Source organism: Babylonia areolata, chromosome 14 (assembly GCF_041734735.1).
Source record: "Babylonia areolata isolate BAREFJ2019XMU chromosome 14, ASM4173473v1, whole genome shotgun sequence".
Taxonomy (NCBI): domain Eukaryota; kingdom Metazoa; phylum Mollusca; class Gastropoda; order Neogastropoda; family Buccinidae; genus Babylonia; species Babylonia areolata.
In genome coordinates this window covers 122214-144088 of record NC_134889.1, presented here as the reverse complement: position 1 = coordinate 144088, position 21875 = coordinate 122214, and the positions used below count along the sequence as shown (strand labels likewise).

Genomic DNA, 21875 nt, shown 5'->3' with positions numbered 1-21875 from the left:
AGTGGTCTGTCATCAGGTGGTCAGTCATTAGTCATCAGGTGGTCGGTCATCAGGTGGTCGGTCATTAGTCATCAGGTGGTCGGTCAGTCATCAGGTGGTCGGTCAGTCATCAGGGTGGTCAGTGATCAGTCATCAGGGTGGTCGGTCATCAGGGTGGGTGTACCATTGTTGAAGAGCTGGGTGGCCCCTCTGAAGAAGCGTGGCAGTGTGGCCTCCAAGACAGCGATGAAGTCACCCAGCTCCTCTGTCACCCCCACTAGCAGGTAGTTGGTCAGCACGTTCTGCTTGGCTTGCTCCAGGGCCCACTGGCTGCCTGGCGTCCTGCACATGTCAGGTATACAGGTTACATAAAAGGTAACATTATGCACACATCAGGTACACAGTCGACATTTCAGGTAGCATCATGCACATGTCAGATATACAGGTGACATTTTCAGGTAACATCCTGCAAACATCAGGTATACAGGTGACATTTTCAGGTAACATCCTGCAAACATCAGGTATACAGGTGACATTTTCAGGTAACATCCTGCAAACATCAGGTATACAGGCGACATTTTCAGGTAACATCCTGCAAACATCAGGTATACAGGTGACATTTTCAGGTAACATCCTGCAAACATCAGGTATACAGGTGACATTTTCAGGTAACATCCTGCAAACATCGGGTATACAGGTGACATTTTCAGGTAACATCCTGCAAACATCAGGTATACAGATGACATTTTCAGGTAACATCCTGCAAACATCAGGTATACAGGTGACATTTTCAGGTAACATCATGCAAACATCGGGTATACAGGTGACATTTTCAGGTAACATCCTGCAAACATCAGGTATACAGGTGACATTTTCAGGTAACATCCTGCAAACATCGGGTATACAGGTGACATTTTCAGGTAACATCCTGCACGTCTGGTACACAGGTGACATTTACAGGAAACATCCTGCACATGTCAGGTACACAGATGACATTTACAGGTAACATCCTACACATGTCAGGTACACAGGTGACATTTACAGGAAACATCCTACACATGTCAGGTACACAGGTGAAATTTACAGGAAACATCCTACACATGTCAGGTACACAGGTGACATTTACAGGTAACATCCTACACATGTCAGGTACACAGGTGACATTTACAGGTAACATCCTACACATGTCAGGTACACTGGTGACATTTACAGGAAACATCCTACACGTCAGGTACACAGGTGACATTTACAAGTAACATCCTACACGTACACGTCAGGTACACAGGTGACATTTACAGGTAACATCCTGCACATGTCAGGTACACAGGTGACATTTACAGGTAACATCCTGCACTCATCTGGTACATAGGTGAGATCTACAGGTAATATTCTGAACACCTCAGATACACAGGTGACAATTACAGGTAATATACTGTACATATCAGGTACAGAGCTATGAGTATGAGCTTCAGGAAAATGTCCTACACATGTCAGGCACAAAAAAATTAGAACTAAATGTAACATCCTGCAAATGTCAGGTACACAGGTGAGAATTACAGGTCACATTCTGCACATGTCAAGTACACAGGTGACATTTACAGATAACATGCACATGTCAGATACATAGGTTACAGCTACATGTAACATCCTACAAGTCAAGTACACAGGTGACATTTTAAGGTAACATTATGCACACATCAGGTACACAGGTGATAATTACAGTTAAAATCCTGCACATGTCAGCTACACAGGTGAGAATCACATGTAAATCCCGCTCACATCAGGTAAATAGGTGAGACTTACAGGTAACATCATGCACATTTCAGGTACACAAGTGTCATGACTCGCTGGCGATCTCTGTGCGTGTGTTTGTGTGCCCCTTGTTTCTCCTTCCCTTCTCTCCCTTTATTTCATTTCTCCCTTCTTCCCCCTGCCCCCACCCCCTCACCTCCCCCCTCTCTCTTCCTTCTTCCTTCACCACCACCTCTTTTTCGTGTGTATGTTCGGCTTAACGCCGTGCTTATGCACACACGCCTCTGGGATATGTATGTGACATGTTCCTGTTTCTTAAACATTTTTTAACTGTGAGCTGTTCCTGTTTCTTAAACATTTTTTAACTGTGAGCAAGTTCAGAAATTTATGTAGTTAGAGGGGGAAGGATTTCGCTTGGCTGTCGATGCCAAGCTCTCTCAAGAGACGGGTTGCCATGCCAGCGTGTGAGCTGTTGGGTGCCGTCTGGTAGGAGTAGTGGGGTGTTTCCTGGTCATCCCCTTCTGTGTGGGGGTCTGTGTTTTTTTCCTGGGCCAGTGGTGTGCCTGTATTTTACCTGGTAACAGATTTCCTGAGAGTTTTCCCCTCGTGCCACTGCCTTTAACGGAGCTCCAGGATCAACATTGGGACAGTCTTCGTTCTCCTTCCAGTTTATCCTCAAATTTTCCTCACACCTGCTCCCACTCCCACTCCAAACTTCCAGCACCCCTTTCCCATTTTCCCTCTCAACCCATCCTACCTTAACCCTCGCGTCTACAACATCCATCTTCAACTGTCGGGGGAAGTTCGCGCCAGGTGGACTCTGGCAGTGTCATTAAGATGAACTGGTGCCGCAACTGACTCTATAAGATTATGAAGTGTTGAAGCTGAAATGGAATTGTGCTTTAGTTAGATGGGGGTAATCTTTGTGTGTTTGATTTATTTAACCCTTTCGCTGCCAGGAAAATAAAATTTAAGTGAAATCTATTTGCCAGGGTTTTTTTTCACAAAAAATGGGTATAAATTTTCCAAAAATTCTGTGCTCTTTGTTACTGGAGAAAGACACATAAAAGTATATATATTCTGAAAGGTAAATGAATAAAGAATACAAAATACATGTTGTTTTCCCATTTTATATATTTTTAGTGATATACTGTCGTTTTGAAATCAGTGTTTTGTTTTTTGTCACATTTTCAGCTTGTTCATTACAAACATTAGTCAGGTAATTTGCACTAAAATATCATATTTTCTGGACAAATGGATATCTGCAAACACAAAATCATACTAGAACAACCACAATATATATATATATATATATTTTTTTTTTTTTAAGAGATAGATGCACAATGCATTGTGACTTCTCCAAGTGATAAGATGGATGTGAGGCCACGCCCCCTTAGTCTCCACCCCCACCCCACCCCCTCTTCACCCCTCTCACAGGGTCACTTGATCCAGTTCTCATCAGACCGCGTTGGCTGAGTGCCAAGAATATCGCTCACACTGTGTCCTGCTACTAATTCGGTCATGTTCTGTTGTCTGGTAACATCTGTACAGCCGGCAGCCGGCATCACTCGACTATCGCATCACTCACTGATAGTCGCATCTTGGCCACTCTCGATTGCTTCCTTTATTTTCTATCAGATCGTCGTCCTACAAATCTTCATCACTGTCTTCTCCTTTGAATTTACGCTTCAATTCTTTCTGAGCATCAGCTAAAGAAAGAAATCTTGGTTGATTCAGTTTGTCACAATCGCATGTCTTGAGCACAGCATCAGTCCGACATTTTGTTGAGTGAGCGAGGAGAGAAGTCAGGCAAAACTGGGACAGTGACCCAAACAAAATGTTCAAATAAAGGACTGCTTCATGACATAGATGGGGTTTCTAGCTATGAATAGAATCTAGAGAGATTCCCCAGGCTAAAGCTATCACTATTTTTGTCAACGAAGTGAATGCAAACCAGGGAAAAGTCAGAATATTTCGATGACAAGTTATCTCGTCATTGTGGCAGCAAAGTATACATGCTTGCCATGACGAGTTATCTCGTCATATAGGCAGCCTAGGGGTTAAGGTGATTACAAGTAAAGAACCGAGCTGAACTTTTCTGTGTCTCTCTGTTTGTGTTGTTGGGACGTTAGTTAGTCTGGGAAGGGTGGGGGTACATGGGCAACCCCTAATGGGTTGTAACAACAAGTGACATTTACAGGTAACATCCTGCACATGTCAGGTACACAGATGAGATTTACAGGTAACATCCTGAATTAATCAGGTACACAGGCAACATCCTGCACATATCAGGTACACAGTTGATAATCACAGGTAACATCCTGCTCACATCAGGTAAATAGGCAAGACTCACAGATAACATCCTGTACATTTCAGGTATACAACTGACATTTACAGGTGATATCCTGCACATGTCAGGTACACAAGTGAGATTTATAGGTAATATCCTGCACATGTCAGGCACACAAGTGAGATTTATAGGTAATATCCTGCACATGTCAGGTACACAAGTGAGATTTATAGGTAATATCCTGCACATGTCAGGTACACAAGTGAGATTTATAGGTAATATCCTGCACATGTCAGGTACACAAGTGAGATTTATAGGTAATATCCTGCACATGTCAGGTACACAAGTGAGATTTATAGGTAATATCCTGCACATGTCAGGCACACAAGTGAGAACTACAGGTAACATCCTGAATCAATCAGGTACACAGGCAACATCCTGCACATACCAGGTACATAGTTGATAATCATATGTAACATCCTGCTCACGCCAGGTAAATAGATGAGACTTACTGGTACACAAGTGACATTTACAGGTAACATCCTGCACACAATAATATTATCTATATAGTGCTGAACCTTGTGCAGAGACAAATCAAAGCGCTTTCAAACCAGTCATTCATACACATGCATAACCGAAACTGAAGACAAGGAAGAGGCAGGGAAGGGAGGCTATCTTGAAAAGAGGTGGGTTTTAAGGCCAGACTTGAAAGAGCTGAGTGTGGAGACCTGACGAAGTGAAAGAGGAAGTTCATTCCAACTGCAAGGGCCAGAGACACAGAAAGAACAGCAGCCAACAGTGGAGTGTTTGAATCGGGATACGCGTAAACAGAGTGGATCCGAAGCCGATTGTAGAGAGCGAGATGGGGTGTAGAGATGAAGGCAGCCACAGAGATAGGAAGAGGCAGAATTGTGAATACATTTATGATAAAGAGTGCTCACTTCCGGTTGCTCCCATCCATTTCTGTAATGATAAGTGTTTGTTCGTGTGTAGGAAGCTCGAAATCTGACCAAGAGTCATGTGTGCTTTTGTGGGAAAAGATTCCAACATCTGTCACGGAAAGCAACACTGTGAGAGGGTATTCATCTGGTGGTAAGCTAGGCCGGCGCTGGTGCTAGACTATGGAACTATGGTGGTGGCCGCGCCTTCCCTGCCTGTGGAGCCAGTGTTCGTGACCACTCACGTGCTGCCCTCCTATGAATCTCTGCCCAACACATATATTTGTGTAGCCGCAGAAAGTGTGTCAGGTAGAGGTACGATTGTATTCGCAGACTCTGGCGCATATATCCCAAAACAGATGAGACTAGAGACAAATTGTTCCTGGAGGGGTTTGTGTTTAGGGGTGCACGTGTGGCTCTGCTGAACCAAAACCCCTTTTTAAGAAGGGAGGAAGACGACAGGAAACCATCAACCAAACTGTGGATTAGCAGTATCCTGCTAAGTGTTGACAACACAGACATTGAAGCTGCATGAAGAAGGTGGGCGTGGAACTACCCTCATCAATCAAAAATGAACTTGCCAGGAATCGGGACGGGAGACTGACGCATTTTCAGACTGGCCACAGATTTGTTTTTGTGTCTGTGCCCAGCACTCCACTGTGACCAGTCTTTAAAGTCAGACTATTTTCCGCAGACATTTTTTATAGAGAAATGAAGGAAAGATTCAAATGCAGTAAGTGCCTGCAGGGCGGTCATAGGGTGTCCGGTTGTGAAGGCAAAGTCATGTGTCGGGGGTGCTTCCAACCTCGACACAAGAAAATAGATTGTCCGCTGGCTTTGAGCGAACCAGACAACCAGGAGGCATCAGTGGTGGTCAGTGCTGAGCCCCCAAATGAGAAGGAAGACAGCAACAATGCACACACAGAGCAAGCTGTGCAGGGAGGGGAACTACACACCCCTGACAGCCCCACCGCCAGCAGAGCACAGCGGCAGTCAGCGGTGAAGCCAACCGATGGTCAACACGGCAACATGGCACTGGGCACAATGAAACATGGCACGAGGCATGATGAAAGAGAAACGAGAGAGGAGTGACTCCCCATCGGCCAGTGAGGAGCAGGAGGAAAAAAAACGACCAATGTGGAATGCGGATCTCACACACAGCGAGACGGGGAAACGGACCACACAGACATGGAAGCAGCCGGCACCTGACGGCTGCTTTCTGAACACTGGACTGATTTCACCTCCACGACCCTGGCTTCGTCTAATGGACTTACGATAATGGACAGTGAAATAAACGCTACTCAGTACTCCTCATACTCATGGCGAATGACACTCTTTGCACTGGAATGCTAAAAGTGCATAGCCTAAGAAACAAATTAAAACAAACGTAGTATTTAACTTTATAAGAAACCAAAATCTAGATATTGCATGTTTACAAGAAACATATATTACAGACAATCTAATACATGAAATTGAGAGAGAATGGCCAGGAGAAGTTTTTCATAGATCAGGAACAAACAGAAGTAATGGATTAACAATATTCATAAATAACCAGAAACAAACCACTATTGAACACATAAAAGCAACAGATAGAGTACTATTAATTCAGGTAATGCTAGAAGACAAAGTGAATGTTATTGCTAATTGTTATGCTCCAAACTTTACAATAGATAAATTAGCGTTTATAACTCAACTCGGCGATCTACTGCAGGACCAAGAGTGTGACAACCTGTGGGTGGTGGGTGATTTCAACACAACAGTAAGCCAGCTGGACAATATTGCTGGCAAACCACACTCAATCTGTGAAATACCAATCTGTTAACATCACTCGATCTTATCAACACGTGGAGGACGCTCCACCCTGACGCCAAAGAATACACTTGGGCCAGACCAAACCCATTCACAGCCAGAAGAATCAACTATATATTTTGCAACTCTTCCACACAACCACTGTTAAAAATGGCAGATATTAGGGTGTTCCCACAATCGGACCACAAACTCGTTAAAATAGTCTTCAATACAAGCAACTCTGAGAGGGGTCCAGGATACTGGAAGTTCAACAATGCCCTGCAAACAGATCAAGCTTTCCTAGTCGGAACAAACACTTTTAATGACGAACACTTTGCACAATATAAACACGAAAATCCACAGAAAGCTTGGGAAATGTTCAAACTTCAAAGTTAAGTATAAATCTTATTGTATTCTATACTCAAAAACAAATAAATCCCAAAGTCATGTCAAACAAACTGCCATAAAAACGCTAAACGAAGCAGAACACCAATTGTTACAAGACCCAAACAATAAAGAAATCCAAACAAAAATACACAAAACGAAGAAAGACATAGAAATACAGGAACTGAGAGAAGCTCGAGGAGCACAGGTCAGATCCACAGTCAAATGGATACAACATGGTGAGAAAAACACCAGATACTTTCTCCAGTTAGAAAAAAATAAAAGCAACATTCAACACAGTATCTTGCCTTCATATAGATGAAACAACAGACAGTCCGGAAAAGATGCTGGGTGAAATAAATGAATATTCTGATAATGTATACAAAGAAGACAAATCATTAACTGGGGGAGCATTTCCTATCTGACCAGGATTTTCCCGTCCTGACACAAGAGCAAAAAGAAGACTGTGACAAAGAAATCACTGTGGAGGAACTCACCCATGAACTCAATGTGCTAAATAAAGACTCTGCACCTGGAAGTCATGAACTCACCCATGCACTCAATGTCCTAAATAAAGACTGCACCTGGAAGTGATGAACTCACCCATGAACTCAATGTCCTAAATAAAGACTGCACCTGGAAGTGATGAACTCACCCATGAACTCAATGTCCTAAATAAAGACTGCACCTGGAAGTGATGAACTCACCCATGCACTCAGAGTCCTAAATAAAGACTGCACCTGGAAGTGATGAACTCACCCATGAACTCAATGTCCTAAATAAAGACTGCACCTGGAAGTGATGAACTCACCCATGAACTCAATGTCCTAAATAAAGACTGCACCTGGAAGTGATGAACTCACCCATGAACTCAATGTCCTAAATAAAGACTGCACCTGGAAGTGATGAACTCACCCATGCACTCAGTGTCCTAAATAAAGACTGCACCTGGAAGTGATGAACTCACCCATGAACTCAATGTCCTAAATAAAGACTGCACCTGGAAGTGATGAACTCACCCATGAACTCAATGTCCTAAATAAAGACTGCACCTGGAAGTGATGAACTCACCCATGAACTCAATGTCCTAAATAAAGACTGCACCTGGAAGTGATGAACTCACCCATGAACTCAATGTCCTAAATAAAGACTGCACCTGGAAGTGATGAACTCACCCATGAACTCAATGTCCTAAATAAAGACTGCACCTGGAAGTGATGAACTCACCCATGAACTCAATGTCCTAAATAAAGACTGCACCTGGAAGTGATGAACTCACCCATGAACTCAGTGTCCTAAATAAAGACTCTGCACCTGGAAGTGATGAACTCACCCATGCACTCAGTGTCCTAAATAAAGACTGCACCTGGAAGTGATGAACTCACCCATGAACTCAATGTGCTAAATAAAGACTGCACCTGGAAGTGATGAACTCACCCATGAACTCAATGTCCTAAATAAAGACTGCACCTGGAAGTGATGAACTCACCCATGAACTCAATGTCCTAAATAAAGACTGCACCTGGAAGTGATGAACTCACCCATGCACTCAGTGTCCTAAATAAAGACTGCACCTGGAAGTGATGAACTCACCCATGAACTCAATGTCCTGAATAAAGACTGCACCTGGAAGTGATGAACTCACCCATGAACTCAATGTCCTGAATAAAGACTGCACCTGGAAGTGATGAACTCACCCATGAACTCAATGTCCTAAATAAAGACTGCACCTGGAAGTGATGAACTCACCCATGAACTCAATGTCCTAAATAAAGACTGCACCTGGAAGTGATGAACTCACCCATGAACTCAATGTCCTAAATAAAGACTCTGCACCTGGAAGTGATGAACTCACCCATGCACTCAATGTCCTAAATAAAGACTCTGCACCTGGAAGTGATGAACTCACCCATGAACTCAATGTGCTAAATAAAGACTGCACCTGGAAGTCATGAACTCACCCATGAACTCAATGTGCTAAATAAAGACTGCACCTGGAAGTCATGAACTCACCCATGAACTCAATGTCCTGAATAAAGACTGCACCTGGAAGTGATGAACTCACCCATGAACTCAATGTCCTAAATAAAGACTGCACCTGGAAGTGATGAACTCACCCATGCACTCAAAGTCCTAAATAAAGACTGCACCTGGAAGTGATGAACTCACTCATGCACTCAATGTCCTAAATAAAGACTGCACCTGGAAGTGATGAACTCACCCATGAACTCAATGTCCTAAATAAAGACTGCACCTGGAAGTGATGAACTCACCCATGAACTCAATGTCCTAAATAAAGACTCTGCACCTGGAAGTGATGGTCTCACACCATCTTTCTATAAACAATTTTGGGACCGACTGAAAATACCACTTTTCAATTGTATAATTGATGCCCTGGAGGAAGGCAAATTATCCTTTTCAATGAGAAAATGAATCATAACACTAATACATAAAGGAAAGAACCTAGAAAGAAACAATCTAGCAAACTACCGACCTATTACTCTTACCAACACAGACTACAAAATATTTACCAAAGCTTTGGCAAAATGACTGCAAAACCTAATCAAAACAATTATCAGTTTCAATTTCAGTAGCTCAAGGAGGCGTCACTGCATTCGGACAAATCCATATATGCTACACCACATCTGCCAAGCAGAGGCCTGACCAGCATCGTAACCCAACGCGCTTAAAACAAAACAATAATCAACATACACCAGATAGGATTTATAAAGGGTAGAGAAACACTGCTTTTCATTTGAGGGTCTTTGATGATCTCACAAAATATTTAGCAAGAACTGACCAGCCAGGTGCACTGATCGCATTAGACTTCTCAAAAGCTTTCGAGATGATATCAAAGAATTGCATAAATTCCATAAAACAAGCACTTGGCATTTTTAGTTTTGGTCCAAAATTCGCAAGTTTAAATGCAACTGCTATGAGAAATACAGAAAGTTGTATACACAATGGTGGCTGGCTATCTGACTGGTTCCCAACTGAAAGAGGAATAAGAGAATGATGTCCACTCAGTCCCCTCCCTTTAATTATAGCTGTAGAAATCCTTGGCATCTGAATTCGAAACAACAAAGAAATTGAAGGAATCGAACTCTCGCATCAAAGCTTCAACGACAACAGTCAACCCAATATTTCCAAAATAAAGCAGTTTGCAGATGACACTACGCTAACAGAAACGCCTCACTCCCACATTTGAACTGAAAAAATCGGGTATTTTGTCATTAACCATAACATATGATTTAGCGTCATCATACATGTTTATAATTATTTGGAGTATTTTACCATTTATACCACAACTTAATAATTTTTGCCACAGAAATGCCCTGTTAACCTTATCAAAAGCTTTCTCATAATCTAAAAAGGCACAATATAATCTCTTTTTGACGAGGGAGCCACACACCACCTTCTTCCAGGCAAGGGATGAAGCCCTGAGACTGTGGCGAGAGCTAGAGGAGGACCAACAACAGCAACAAACCAGGGAAGAGACAGCACAATTAGGGGACAAACTGTTGTGTTTAGAAGAGAGTATTAGGTCCATGCAGGGGTTAATGTCAGATTTAGTCAGTCAGAGAGATGGGGCAGTGATAGAGAACAGGGATTTGGGCAAAAGGAAGAGAAGGAATAGACGTAGGAAAGGTCAGTCAGTGGTGGGAAATGGGATTTCCCCAAAGGTGGGTAAGGTTCTCCCCAAGGAAAAACACAAAGATTCCCACAATGAGAACCAGAGAGACGTGCCCAATAGTCTCAGGAGGCAGGATCCGAGTCTGAAAGAAAAGACTCCAGTCAGGACAAGGGGTGACTGTGAGGATGATCCTTGCCAGGGTGAATGGGTGCTGCTGCCCATGCCACCTGATCCAGGTGTTCCTGGTACATGTGCCACAAGGGAGGGCACAGGTGAGACTGCCAGGATGCAGTCAAGTCTCCAAGACGGTCACACAGACTGGTGGTAACCAGTTTGTGTGAGAATGGCACCAGGTCTCATCCGAAGCCTGGGGTGCACGGGACATGTGTAGGTGCCATGGTCCCAGATCAGACTGACAGGGGTGGGAAACTGTCAGGGTCAACCTGTAGGGGTAAGGTTAGTCATCCAGCATGGGCTAAAATTGTAGCTGTAGCCTGCTAGGGGAATACATGTATTGGAAATGAGGAAAATTGTGTATGTCATGCTATGTTGTTGTTTTCCTTCATTCCAGGATTTGTGGTTGCTGATGTGTGTCAGCTGGAACTATGTTGATTTTTGGGCTGTGGTTGTTGATGTATTGCATTTCACTGATTGTATATTATTCATGTATTTCCTTTTTTTTTACATGTCGCAATTTTTCTGTGGATTTGTATTGTTAAGAGTGACATACATTGGAGAATGTACAGTTACAGAGTCTTGTAATGTTCTCATTTACACATGTATGTTTTTGCTAATTTTTGGGTTAGAGAACTAATCTCCCCATTAGCATTAATTGATGACGGCAGTCGTCAGCATGTGGTCAGCAGCAATGAGGACATTGCATTCAAAAGCCGGGGGGGGGGGGGGGGGGGGGGGGGTATAGTGTGCCAGCAGTGTCACCCCCCACCACCCACACTCTGTCCCCCTTTCATTCCCCATCCCTTCCCCCCCCCTTCTTATCTCCCTTCCCGCTCGTCCAAAGCCCAGTCTTTGAGGTTGCGCCGACACCCGTGCCACCCTCCCTCCTCACCCCTACTCCCTAGTCGGCGCCTTTGGTCCGCGTCACCCGTCCCAGTGGCGGCCTGTCTTTCAAGTCGTTCATCATCTCCCCGTTCACAAACATGGCTGAGGTAGATGGCGGGACTTCGGAACGAAAGCTAGGGAAAATTTATGCTAATGCGAACTTTGATCAAGCCGGCTAACAGGCCAAGAGTTGTATTGTCCCGTCTCCCATTCTCTTTGTGACGTAAACGAGTGAGTTGTCATCATAGAATGTGTATAGACAAGCTGCATTAGTATACACAGTATGTTGGGGGAAGGGATAAAACCAGTCAGCACAGCCAGTTCTTTAAAATGTTATCTGATCCACTTGCCTTATTGCTTTTTAACCTTTTAATGCATTTCACCACCTCAGCTTTGGACATGAAATCATTCAGAAGAGGATTTTCTAGCACCCTTTCTCCTAAAGTAACACTATTCACATCATTCTCACAAGCCTCATGATTTATATTTCCAAACATGTCATAAAACATTTCACAATTAGGCAATTTTATCTCGTTCTTTTCCTTATTTCTGTTTAACAAACCCCAGTATGTTTTAGGATCCATTGCCTGCATCCGGCGGAGTTTTGAAGCAAAGTCCAGATTATAATCATTTACTTGCTTTTTCATGCATCTTTTATACTCCTTTGCACTTCTTTTACTTTCTGCATTCAAAAAGGCATTCTTGTAACCCATGCACTTTGCCCTGCGTTTACCTCTATTAAACTGCTTTCTTTTTATCTTACATTCCTCGTTAAACCAAGCTTCTCCTAATGGCTTCGGTCTAACCGTAACCCATGCACTTTGCCCTGCGTTTACCTCTATTAAACTGCTTTCTTTTTATCTTACATTCCTCGTTAAACCAAGCTTCTCCTAATGGCTTCGGTCTAACCGTAACCCATGCACTTTGCCCTGCGTTTACCTCTATTAAACTGCTTTCTTTTCATCTTACATTCCTCATTAAACCAAGCTTCTCCTAATGGCTTCGGTCTATGGTTTTTATGTGCCCTATTTTTCTTTTTAACCATTCCCAGTTGGTTGGCATTATCCAACAAGACTTTATTCACTTTACTTACTATAGAATTTATTGCGTCTGCTGAAACTGAATCAGGGTGTCCATGTAGTATATCTAATTCATTATCTAACTCATCAACTACTTTGTCATCAAACTGTCCAGTAAAGTTGTTCTTTAGATTATTCGACCATTTTACATAAACAGTCTGAGCAGACCCAACATCTCTGTCAGGTTCAAACTGGAAATGGACAACAATGACAGACTGGAATCGATCAGTGAGATCACATTTGAACCAGCTGATAACACTGCTGTTGATACCAAATGTAAAATGAAGATGGGAAAGAAGAACTGAATGGTCTACTGTGTCAAAGGCAGCTGACAAGTTGAGAAGAGTGTGAAGGGAAATATGTCCCGAGTCCGACGCTAGCAGTAGATTATTCAGGACGAGGAGGAGAGTGGTTTCGGTGCTGTGGTCAGCACGATAGGCAGACTGAAATGGGCAGATGAGATTGTTGAAACAGGAATGGAAGGTCAGAAACTGGTTGATAGTTTTTCAAAATGTTTGCGTCAAGGTTGGGTTTCTTATGAAGAGGCCGGACGATTGCAGTTTTGAAAGTGGATGGAAACGTTCCAGTGAGAAGGGATGAGTTGACAATATTGGTGATAGTGGGAAGAAGATGTGAGACACACTGGGAAAAGACAGAGGCTGGTACAGGATCGAGCTCACAGTATTTTATTGTCATTTCTTTCAGGATTTCATGGATTTCTGTTTCAGTCAATGCATTAAAGGAATGGAAAGGAATGCTGTTGAACTGAGGATCAGGATGAGCAGGTTGGAAAGGCATTTGGTCCTAGCTGGTATGAATATTCTCGACTGTCAAAAAAGAAAGAGGAGAAGATATTGGGGAGTTCAATACTATATATCTTTATTAATCCAATTGGAAATAACATGTGCATTCAAAGGCTCATCACTCACACCAATCAGTCTCTCAGTCAAAGGTCAAGTCTAACATATATATGAACATAGCAAAATTTTAACTTAAAAGTGAAAAGACTTAACTAAAATATGAAAGTGATAAAAGCTTAACAACTTGCTTTATAACACAGTAAGAGAAATTATAACATGTATTCTAAAAAAAACTAAGAAGCACTATTTGCGGTAAAAGAATTTATAACATGTATCTTGAAGAAAAACTAAGAAGCGTTATTTCCGAATAAAAGAGGCTATGATAAAGTTCAGATAAAGTGTAGGCAGAAGGAAGGAGTCTTTTTTGCAGTACCGAGAAGATTTGACATGATAGAGTAAAGAGATTTGGTGGATGTGGCATCGAGAACTTGGGAAGAAAAGAAGTTGGTCTTTGCCGATGAGATCATATGTTTGACTTTATTCATTTGTTTTCGGAAGATTTGATTGTGGATTTTCAGTTTTGTTGACCGCCATCCCTGTTCCAACTGGTGACGTTTGCGTTTTGCAAGTCAAATGTCTTGTGTGTACTATGTGGCAGAAGGCCTATCAAGCAACATGCAGGAAGTGGGGGGTGCATGTTCATTCAGCAGTTGAGAAAGGACAGTGCTGTAATGTGTAGAGACGTCGGTACGGGAAGAAATTTTGGAAAGAAGTTCAGCAGCTTGAGAAACAAAAGTGTTAATGTTGATGGATTTCAGGTTGCGACGAGTAACGGATTTTTTGGTTCCGGTAGGTTTTGAAATATTAAGTGAGAATATAACAACAGAATGGTCGGAAGAAAGTTCGTCAGTTACAGTCACTGACGCAATCACGGCATCAGAGTCACGTGAGATGAGCCAGTCCAACGTATGGCCAGATCTGTGTGTTGGTTCTGTGACGAGCAGAGAGAGAGAATGATTGGACAGAGATGGACAGAGGCGTTCGACATCAGTGAAAGTTTGGTTGTCGAAATGAAAACTGAAATCTCCGAGGATAAGTTTGGTAGAACAAAGGTCATAGTAATCAAGTAGTGTGCAGAACTCATCTTGAAACAGAGAAGATGGGTTGTTTTTTACGACTAGGACGATGACAACAGAGACAACAGAAGATGATTGAGTGATCAGGAACATTGAGAGTGACTGAGCATTTCAAAAGCATCATGTGGAAAGGCGTGGTTATGCGAGAAGGAAAGGGAAGACTCCAAGATGTCTCTGTAGATGATGGCCATGTCACCTCCTCGAGACAGTCGAAGAAGTGACTTGGTTTTGTATCCAGGGAGGGTCAGTTGTTTCAGTTTGGGATCGTGACCATGTGATTTTAACCAGGTTTCGGTAAGAAATACAATATCAAAGTTATTTTCTAAAATATAATCAGAAATATAGCTGGTCTTTTTATCAGGGCAGACGGTCTGAGCATACGTCAGGTACACAGGTGAGATTTACAAGTAATATCCTGCAACATCAAGTACACAGGTGAGATTTACAGGTAACATCCTGCACATGTCAGGTACACAGGTGAGATTTACAGGTAACATCCTACACATGTCAGGTACACAGGTGAGATTTACAGGTAACATCCTGCAACATCAGGTAAACAGGTGACATTTACATGTAACATCCTGCACACATCAGGAACACAGGTGAGATTTACAGGTATCATCATGCACATGTCAGGTACACAGGTGACATTTACAGGTAACATTCTGCACATGTCAGGTACAGAGGTGACATTTACATGTAACATCCTACACATGTCAGGTACAGAGGTGACATTTACATGTAACATCCTGAACACCTCATGTACACAGGTGACATTTACAGGTAATATCCTGCACACATCGGGTCCAGAGGTGATATTTAAAGGTAACATCCTGCAAATGTCAGGCACACCAAATTCTGAACTCACTATAACATCATGCACATGTCAGGTACACGTGAGATTTACAGATAACATCCTGCACGTCAGGTGCACATGTGAGAATTACAGGTAATGCCCTGCACTTATCTGGTACACAGGTGAAAACTACAGGTAACAATCTGCAAACATCAGGTAAACAGGTGATAATTACAGGTAATGTTCCTGCACACGTTAGGTACAAAGGTGAGAATTACAGGTAACATCCTCCATATGGCAGGTAAAGAAGGGAGAATTACAGGTAACATCATCATGTATACATCAGGCACACAGGTATGACTAACAGGTAACATCATTAGGCATACATCAAACACACAGGTACGACTAGCAGGTAACACCATGTACACATCAGGCACACAGGTAAGACTAACATCAGGCACACAGGTAGGACTAACATCAGGCACAAAGGTACAACTAGCAGGTAACACCATGTACACATCAGGCACACAGGTACGACTAACATCAGGCACACAGGTACAAGTACCAGGTAACACCATGTACACATCAGGCACACAGGTAAGACTAACATCAGGCACACAGGTACGACTAACATCAGGCACAAAGGTATGACTAGCAGGTAACACCATATACACATCAGGCACACAGGTAAGACTAACATCAGGCACACAGGTAGGACTAACATCAGGCACAAAGGTACAACTAGCAGGTAACACCATGTACACATCAGGCACACAGGTACGACTAACATCAGGCACACAGGTACGACTAACATCAGGCACAAAGGTACGACTAGCAGGTAACACCATGTACACATCAGGCACACTGGTACGACTAACATCAGGCACACAGGTACGACTAGCAGGTAACACCATGTACACATCAGGCACACAGGTACGACTAGCAGGTAACACCATGTACACATCAGGCACACAGGTACGACTAACATCAGGCACAAAGGTACGACTAACATCAGGCACACAGGCAAGACTAACATCAGGCACACAGGTACAACTAGCAGGTAACACCATGTACACATCAGGCACACAGGTAAGACTAACATCAGGCACACAGGTAGGACTAACATCAGGCACAAAGGTATGACTAGCAGGTAACACCATGTACACATCAGGCACACAGGTAAGACTAACATCAGGCACACAGGTAGGACTAACATCAGGCACAAAGGTATGACTAGCAGGTACCACCATGTACACATCAGGCACACAGATTAAGACTAACATCAGGCACACAGGTAGGACTAACAAGTATTATCCCGAACAGTCTGCAAGATGAGGTGCAGAATGAAGTTTTCAGGTGAGGAATTCTCCTTGCACATGTTAAACAGAATAACAACACCTCTTCATGCCTGGTAAAGAAACGAGTGAGTAATATCCACACAAGTGGTAAACAATAAATGTGCAATATCCACACAGGTGATGCTGAGTGGTAAACAATAAATGTGCAATATCCACACAGGTAGTGCTGAGTGGTGAACAATAAATGTGCAATATCCACACAGGTGATGCTGAGTGGTAAACAATAAATGTGCAATATCCACACAGGTAGTGCTGAGTGGTAAACAATAAATGTGCAATATCCACACAGGTGATGCTGAGTGGTAAACAATAAATGTGCAATATCCACACAGGTGATGCTGAGTGGTGAACAATAAATGTGCAATATCCACACAGGTGATGCTGAGTGGTGAACAATAAATGTGCAATATCCACACAAGTGGTGAACAATAAATGTGCAATATCCACACAGGTGATGCTGAGTGGTGAACAATAAATGTGCAATATCCACACAGGTGATGCTGAGTGGTGAACAATAAATGTGCAATATCCACACAGGTAGTGCTGAGTGGTAAACAATAAATGTGCAATATCCACACAGGTAGTGCTGAGTGGTAAACAAATATATATGCAATATCCACACAGGTGCTCTCCCCTGCATAAACTTCTGGTCTGATAAAAAAAAAAAAAAAAATAAAAATTTAAGAACAATTACTACTACTACTACTACCACTATTACTAATCATCTCTGAATTTTTCATCAGTAACAACTATTACATTTGTGTGGTTTTGTTTTCCCAAAACAGGATATACCTGGCTTCCAAAATCTGCAAAGTTCTCCCTAACACACATCAATAAATGCACTCACATAATATTAATAATACTAGTAGTACTATTACAACAACTACTTCTACTATTATCACTACTACTTATAACACACACACACACACACACACACACACACACACACACACACACACACACACACACTGACCAGCATTCGGCCACATGGCCGCAGAAGAAGGGAATCTGCAGCCACAGGTTCTCTGGGTCACAGTGCTCTCTGTCCTGCGCCACACACTCGTCAAATGTCTAAAAACACAAACAAAACAAAAAACATCAATTCTCTGTCCCACGCCACACACTCGTCAAATGTCTAAAAACACAAACAAAACAAAAAACATCAATTCTCTGTCCCGCGCCACACACTCGTCAAACGTCTAAAAACACAAACAAAACAAAAAACATCAATTTTCTGTCCCGCGCCACACACTCGTCAAACGTCTAAAAACACAAACAAAACAAAAAACATCAATTCTCTGTCCCGCGCCACACACTCGTCAAACGTCTAAAAACACAAACAAAACAAAAACCACCAATTCTCTGTCCCGCGCCACACACTTGTCAAACGTCTAAAAACACAAACAAAACAAAAAACATCAATTCTCTGTCCCGTGCCACGCACTCGTCAAACGTCTAAAAAAACACACAAAAAACAAAAAAACACCAATTCTTTGTCCCGCGCCACACACTTGTCAAACGTCTGAAAAGGCAAACATAACAAAAACCATCAAATCTTTGTCCTGCACCACGCACCCATCAAACATCTGAAAACACAAACATAACAAAACCTTTCAATTCTCTGTCCCACGCCACACATTTGTCAAAGTCTGAAAGCACAAACATAACAAAACCATAATTTCTCTGTCCCGCGCTACGCACTTGTCAAAGTCTGAAGACACAAACATAACAAAAACCATCAATTCCTTGTCCCATGCTATGCACTCCTCAAACATCTTAAAACATAAACACAACAAAACCATCGATTTCCTGTCCTGTGCCACACACTTTTCAAACGGCTGCAAACACAAACATGTTCAGCAAGCGTCTAAAAACCATGAGGAACACCCCCAGGACAGAACAATTTGTTCTCCTGGGTGACTTCAATGCGAGAGTGGGTGCAGACGATTTGTGGCCCTCCTGTCTCGGTTCCTTTGGAGTGGCGAAAATGAATGAGAATGGACAGCGACTACTTGAGTTTTGTACCTGCCACGAACTGTACATCGCCAACTCCCAACACAGAGTCTCCTGGAGGCACCCGCACTCAAAACATTGGTACCAACTGGATCTGATCCTGGTAAGACGAGCTGCCATCAAAAACCTTCTCCACACTCGCTCTTACCACAGCGCAGACTGCGACACGGACCACTCTCTGGTATGCTGCAAGATCAGACTGCAACCAAAGAAGTTCCACTGCTCAAAGAAACAAGGGAACTCTCACATTGACGTCAGCAAGATGTCTCAGCAGACCTTGTAGAACAGTTCGCAGTGGCCTTTGAGAGAGAATTCGAGGCATTGCAGCCCAGACTCTGCCACAGAAAGATGGGAAACGCTACGAGACACCATGCACTGCATTGCTATGGCCACCTTTGGGAAAAAGACCACGAAGTCCGACTGGTTTGAGGCCAAATCATCAGAGATGACTCCCAGTATTGAGGCCAAGCGCGCTGCACTCAACGAATACAAACGGTCACCCAGTGAGAAGAACCTGCAAATCCTCAGGGCAGCCTGGAGTAAGGTTCAGCCCAACACCAGGCGATGTGCAAATGAGTACTGGACAGAGCTCAGTGAAGAGATACAGAATGCTGCTGAAAGAGGCAACATCTGAGGGATATATGATGGCATCAAGAAAGCACTGGGACCAACACAGAGCAAGACTGCCCCCCTCAAATCCTTCACTGGGGAAGTAATCAACGATCCTAGCCAGCAGATGGAGAGATAGGCAGAACACTACTCTGATCTCTACTCCACAGAAAACATGGTGTCCAACTCAGCCCTCGATGCCATCAAGTGCATGCCGGTCATGGAAGAACTTGACGCAGAGCCAACTGAGGACGAACTCAGCAAGGCCATTAACAGCCTGACATCAGGCAAGGCACCTGGCAGCGACGGAATTCCCCCAGACCTCATTAAACACTGCAAGACTACTCTTCTGCATCCTCTGCACACAGTCCTCTGTCAGTGCTGGAACGAGGGAGCTGTACCGCAGGACATGAGGGACGCCAAGATCATCACCCTGTACAAAAACAAGGGCGAAAGGAGCAACTACAACAACTACAGAGGCATCTTGCTTCTCAGCATTGTTGGCAAAGTCTATGCTCGGGTCCTCCTAATTCGCCTACAGTAACTGGCCGAACGTGTTTATCCGGAATCACAGTGCGGTTTCCGAGCAGAGATCCACTGTAGACATGACCTTCTCCCTTCGCCAAATCCAGGAGAAGTGCAGAGAGCAGAGGATGCCCCTGTATGTCGCATTCATTGACCTCACCAAGGCCTTTGATCTGGTCAGCAGAGAAGGCCTTTTCAGGGCTCTTTGAAAGATCAGTTGCCCCACAAAACTGCACAGCTTGATTGAGTCCTTCCACTCCAACATGAAAGGGATGGTGCAGTTCAATGGTAACCTCTCCAAGCCAATTGACATATGCAGCGGTGTCAAACAAGGCTGTGTCCTCGCCCCCACCCTATTTGGAATCTTCTTTGCTCTTCTCCTAAGGCATGCGTTCAGCACAGCGCAAGAAGGGATCTACCTGCAGACCAGATCAGATGGCAGGCTCTTCAATCTCGCCCACCTCAGAGCAAGGACAAAAGTCCGCGAAGCCCTCATCAGAGACAAGCTCTTTGCCGCAATGCCTCAGTTGTGACCCACACCCAGCGGGACTTACAGTCACTAATGGACTGCTTCTCCCAGGCCTGCAAAGATTTTGGTCTGACCATCAGTCTCAAGAAGACAAACGTCCTAGGCCAAGACACGCCATCTCCACCAGCCATCACCATTGATGAAGCCATTGAACCAATTGAAGCCATCCATCAATTCACTTACCTTGGGTCCACCATCACCGACAACCACTCCCTTGACACCGAGATCAACAAGAGAATCGGGAAGGCAGCCACAACACTAGCCCGCCTCACACAAAGAGTGTGGACAAATCCCAAGCTGACCACGAAGACAAAGATGGCTGTATACAACGCCTTGCTGTATGGCAGTGAGGCGTGGACCACACATGCTTGTCAGGAGAAAAGGCTCAATACCTTCCACCTGAGAAGCCGATGGCGCATACCCGGCATCTCCTGACAAGACATGGTGACAAACACTGAAGTCCTCACTCGCACTGGCCTCCCGACCATGTATACCATGCTGAGACAGCATCGGCTGCGGTGGCTGGGCCACGTTCACCACATGGAAGATAGTCGCATCCCAAAAGACATCCTTTATGGAGAGCTCGCCATGGGGCAGAGAAGCATCGGCTGCCCACAGCTGAGATACAAAGACGTTTGCAAACGTGACATGAAGGCGCTTGAGATCAACACTGAGTCCTCGGAGGACCTTGCAGATGACCACAACAGATGGAGAAGCACTCTCAAGAATCAGCTACGGATTGGTGAGGACAAACTGTCAGCTGCTGCAGCAGAAAAGCAAGCTCGCAGAAAAGGGATGGCAGCCAACAGACCAGCATCAGCTTACACATGTGACCGCTGCGACACACTGTTTCTCTCGCATCGGTCTCTACAGTCACAGGCAACGCTGCTTAGTCCAAGCAGACAGCCCAATTAGATGTTAGGTCAGATATACTCTATCCATGGTCAGCCATGACCGAAGGAGGCCTACTACTACTACTACTATTGTACAGTCTTCACTCTGGTCTGTTACCAACATGTTACAGGACAGTCTTCACTCTTGTCTGTTACCAACTTGTTACAGTCTTCACTCTTGTCTGTTACCAACATGTTATAGTACAGTCTTCACTCTTGTCTGTTACCACCATGTTACAGTCTTCACTCTTGTCTGTTACCAAGATGTTACTGTACAGTCTTCACTCTTGTCTGTTACCACCATGTTACA

General features: G+C 43.7%; 1 protein-coding gene across 2 annotated transcripts in view; it reads right to left on the bottom strand.

The window, feature by feature from the left end:
- LOC143289704 (heparan sulfate 2-O-sulfotransferase 1-like) overlaps positions 1-21875 on the bottom strand; it is a 148468-nt gene that overhangs the window by 9024 nt on the left and 117569 nt on the right. For both annotated transcript variants that reach the window (XM_076598753.1, XM_076598754.1), the window contains exons 6-7: positions 17970-18067; positions 164-321 (exon numbers count right to left, since the gene is read on the bottom strand). In XM_076598753.1, the coding sequence (XP_076454868.1) occupies positions 164-321; positions 17970-18067 (256 nt within the window). The remainder of the gene's footprint in view (positions 1-163; positions 322-17969; positions 18068-21875) is intronic.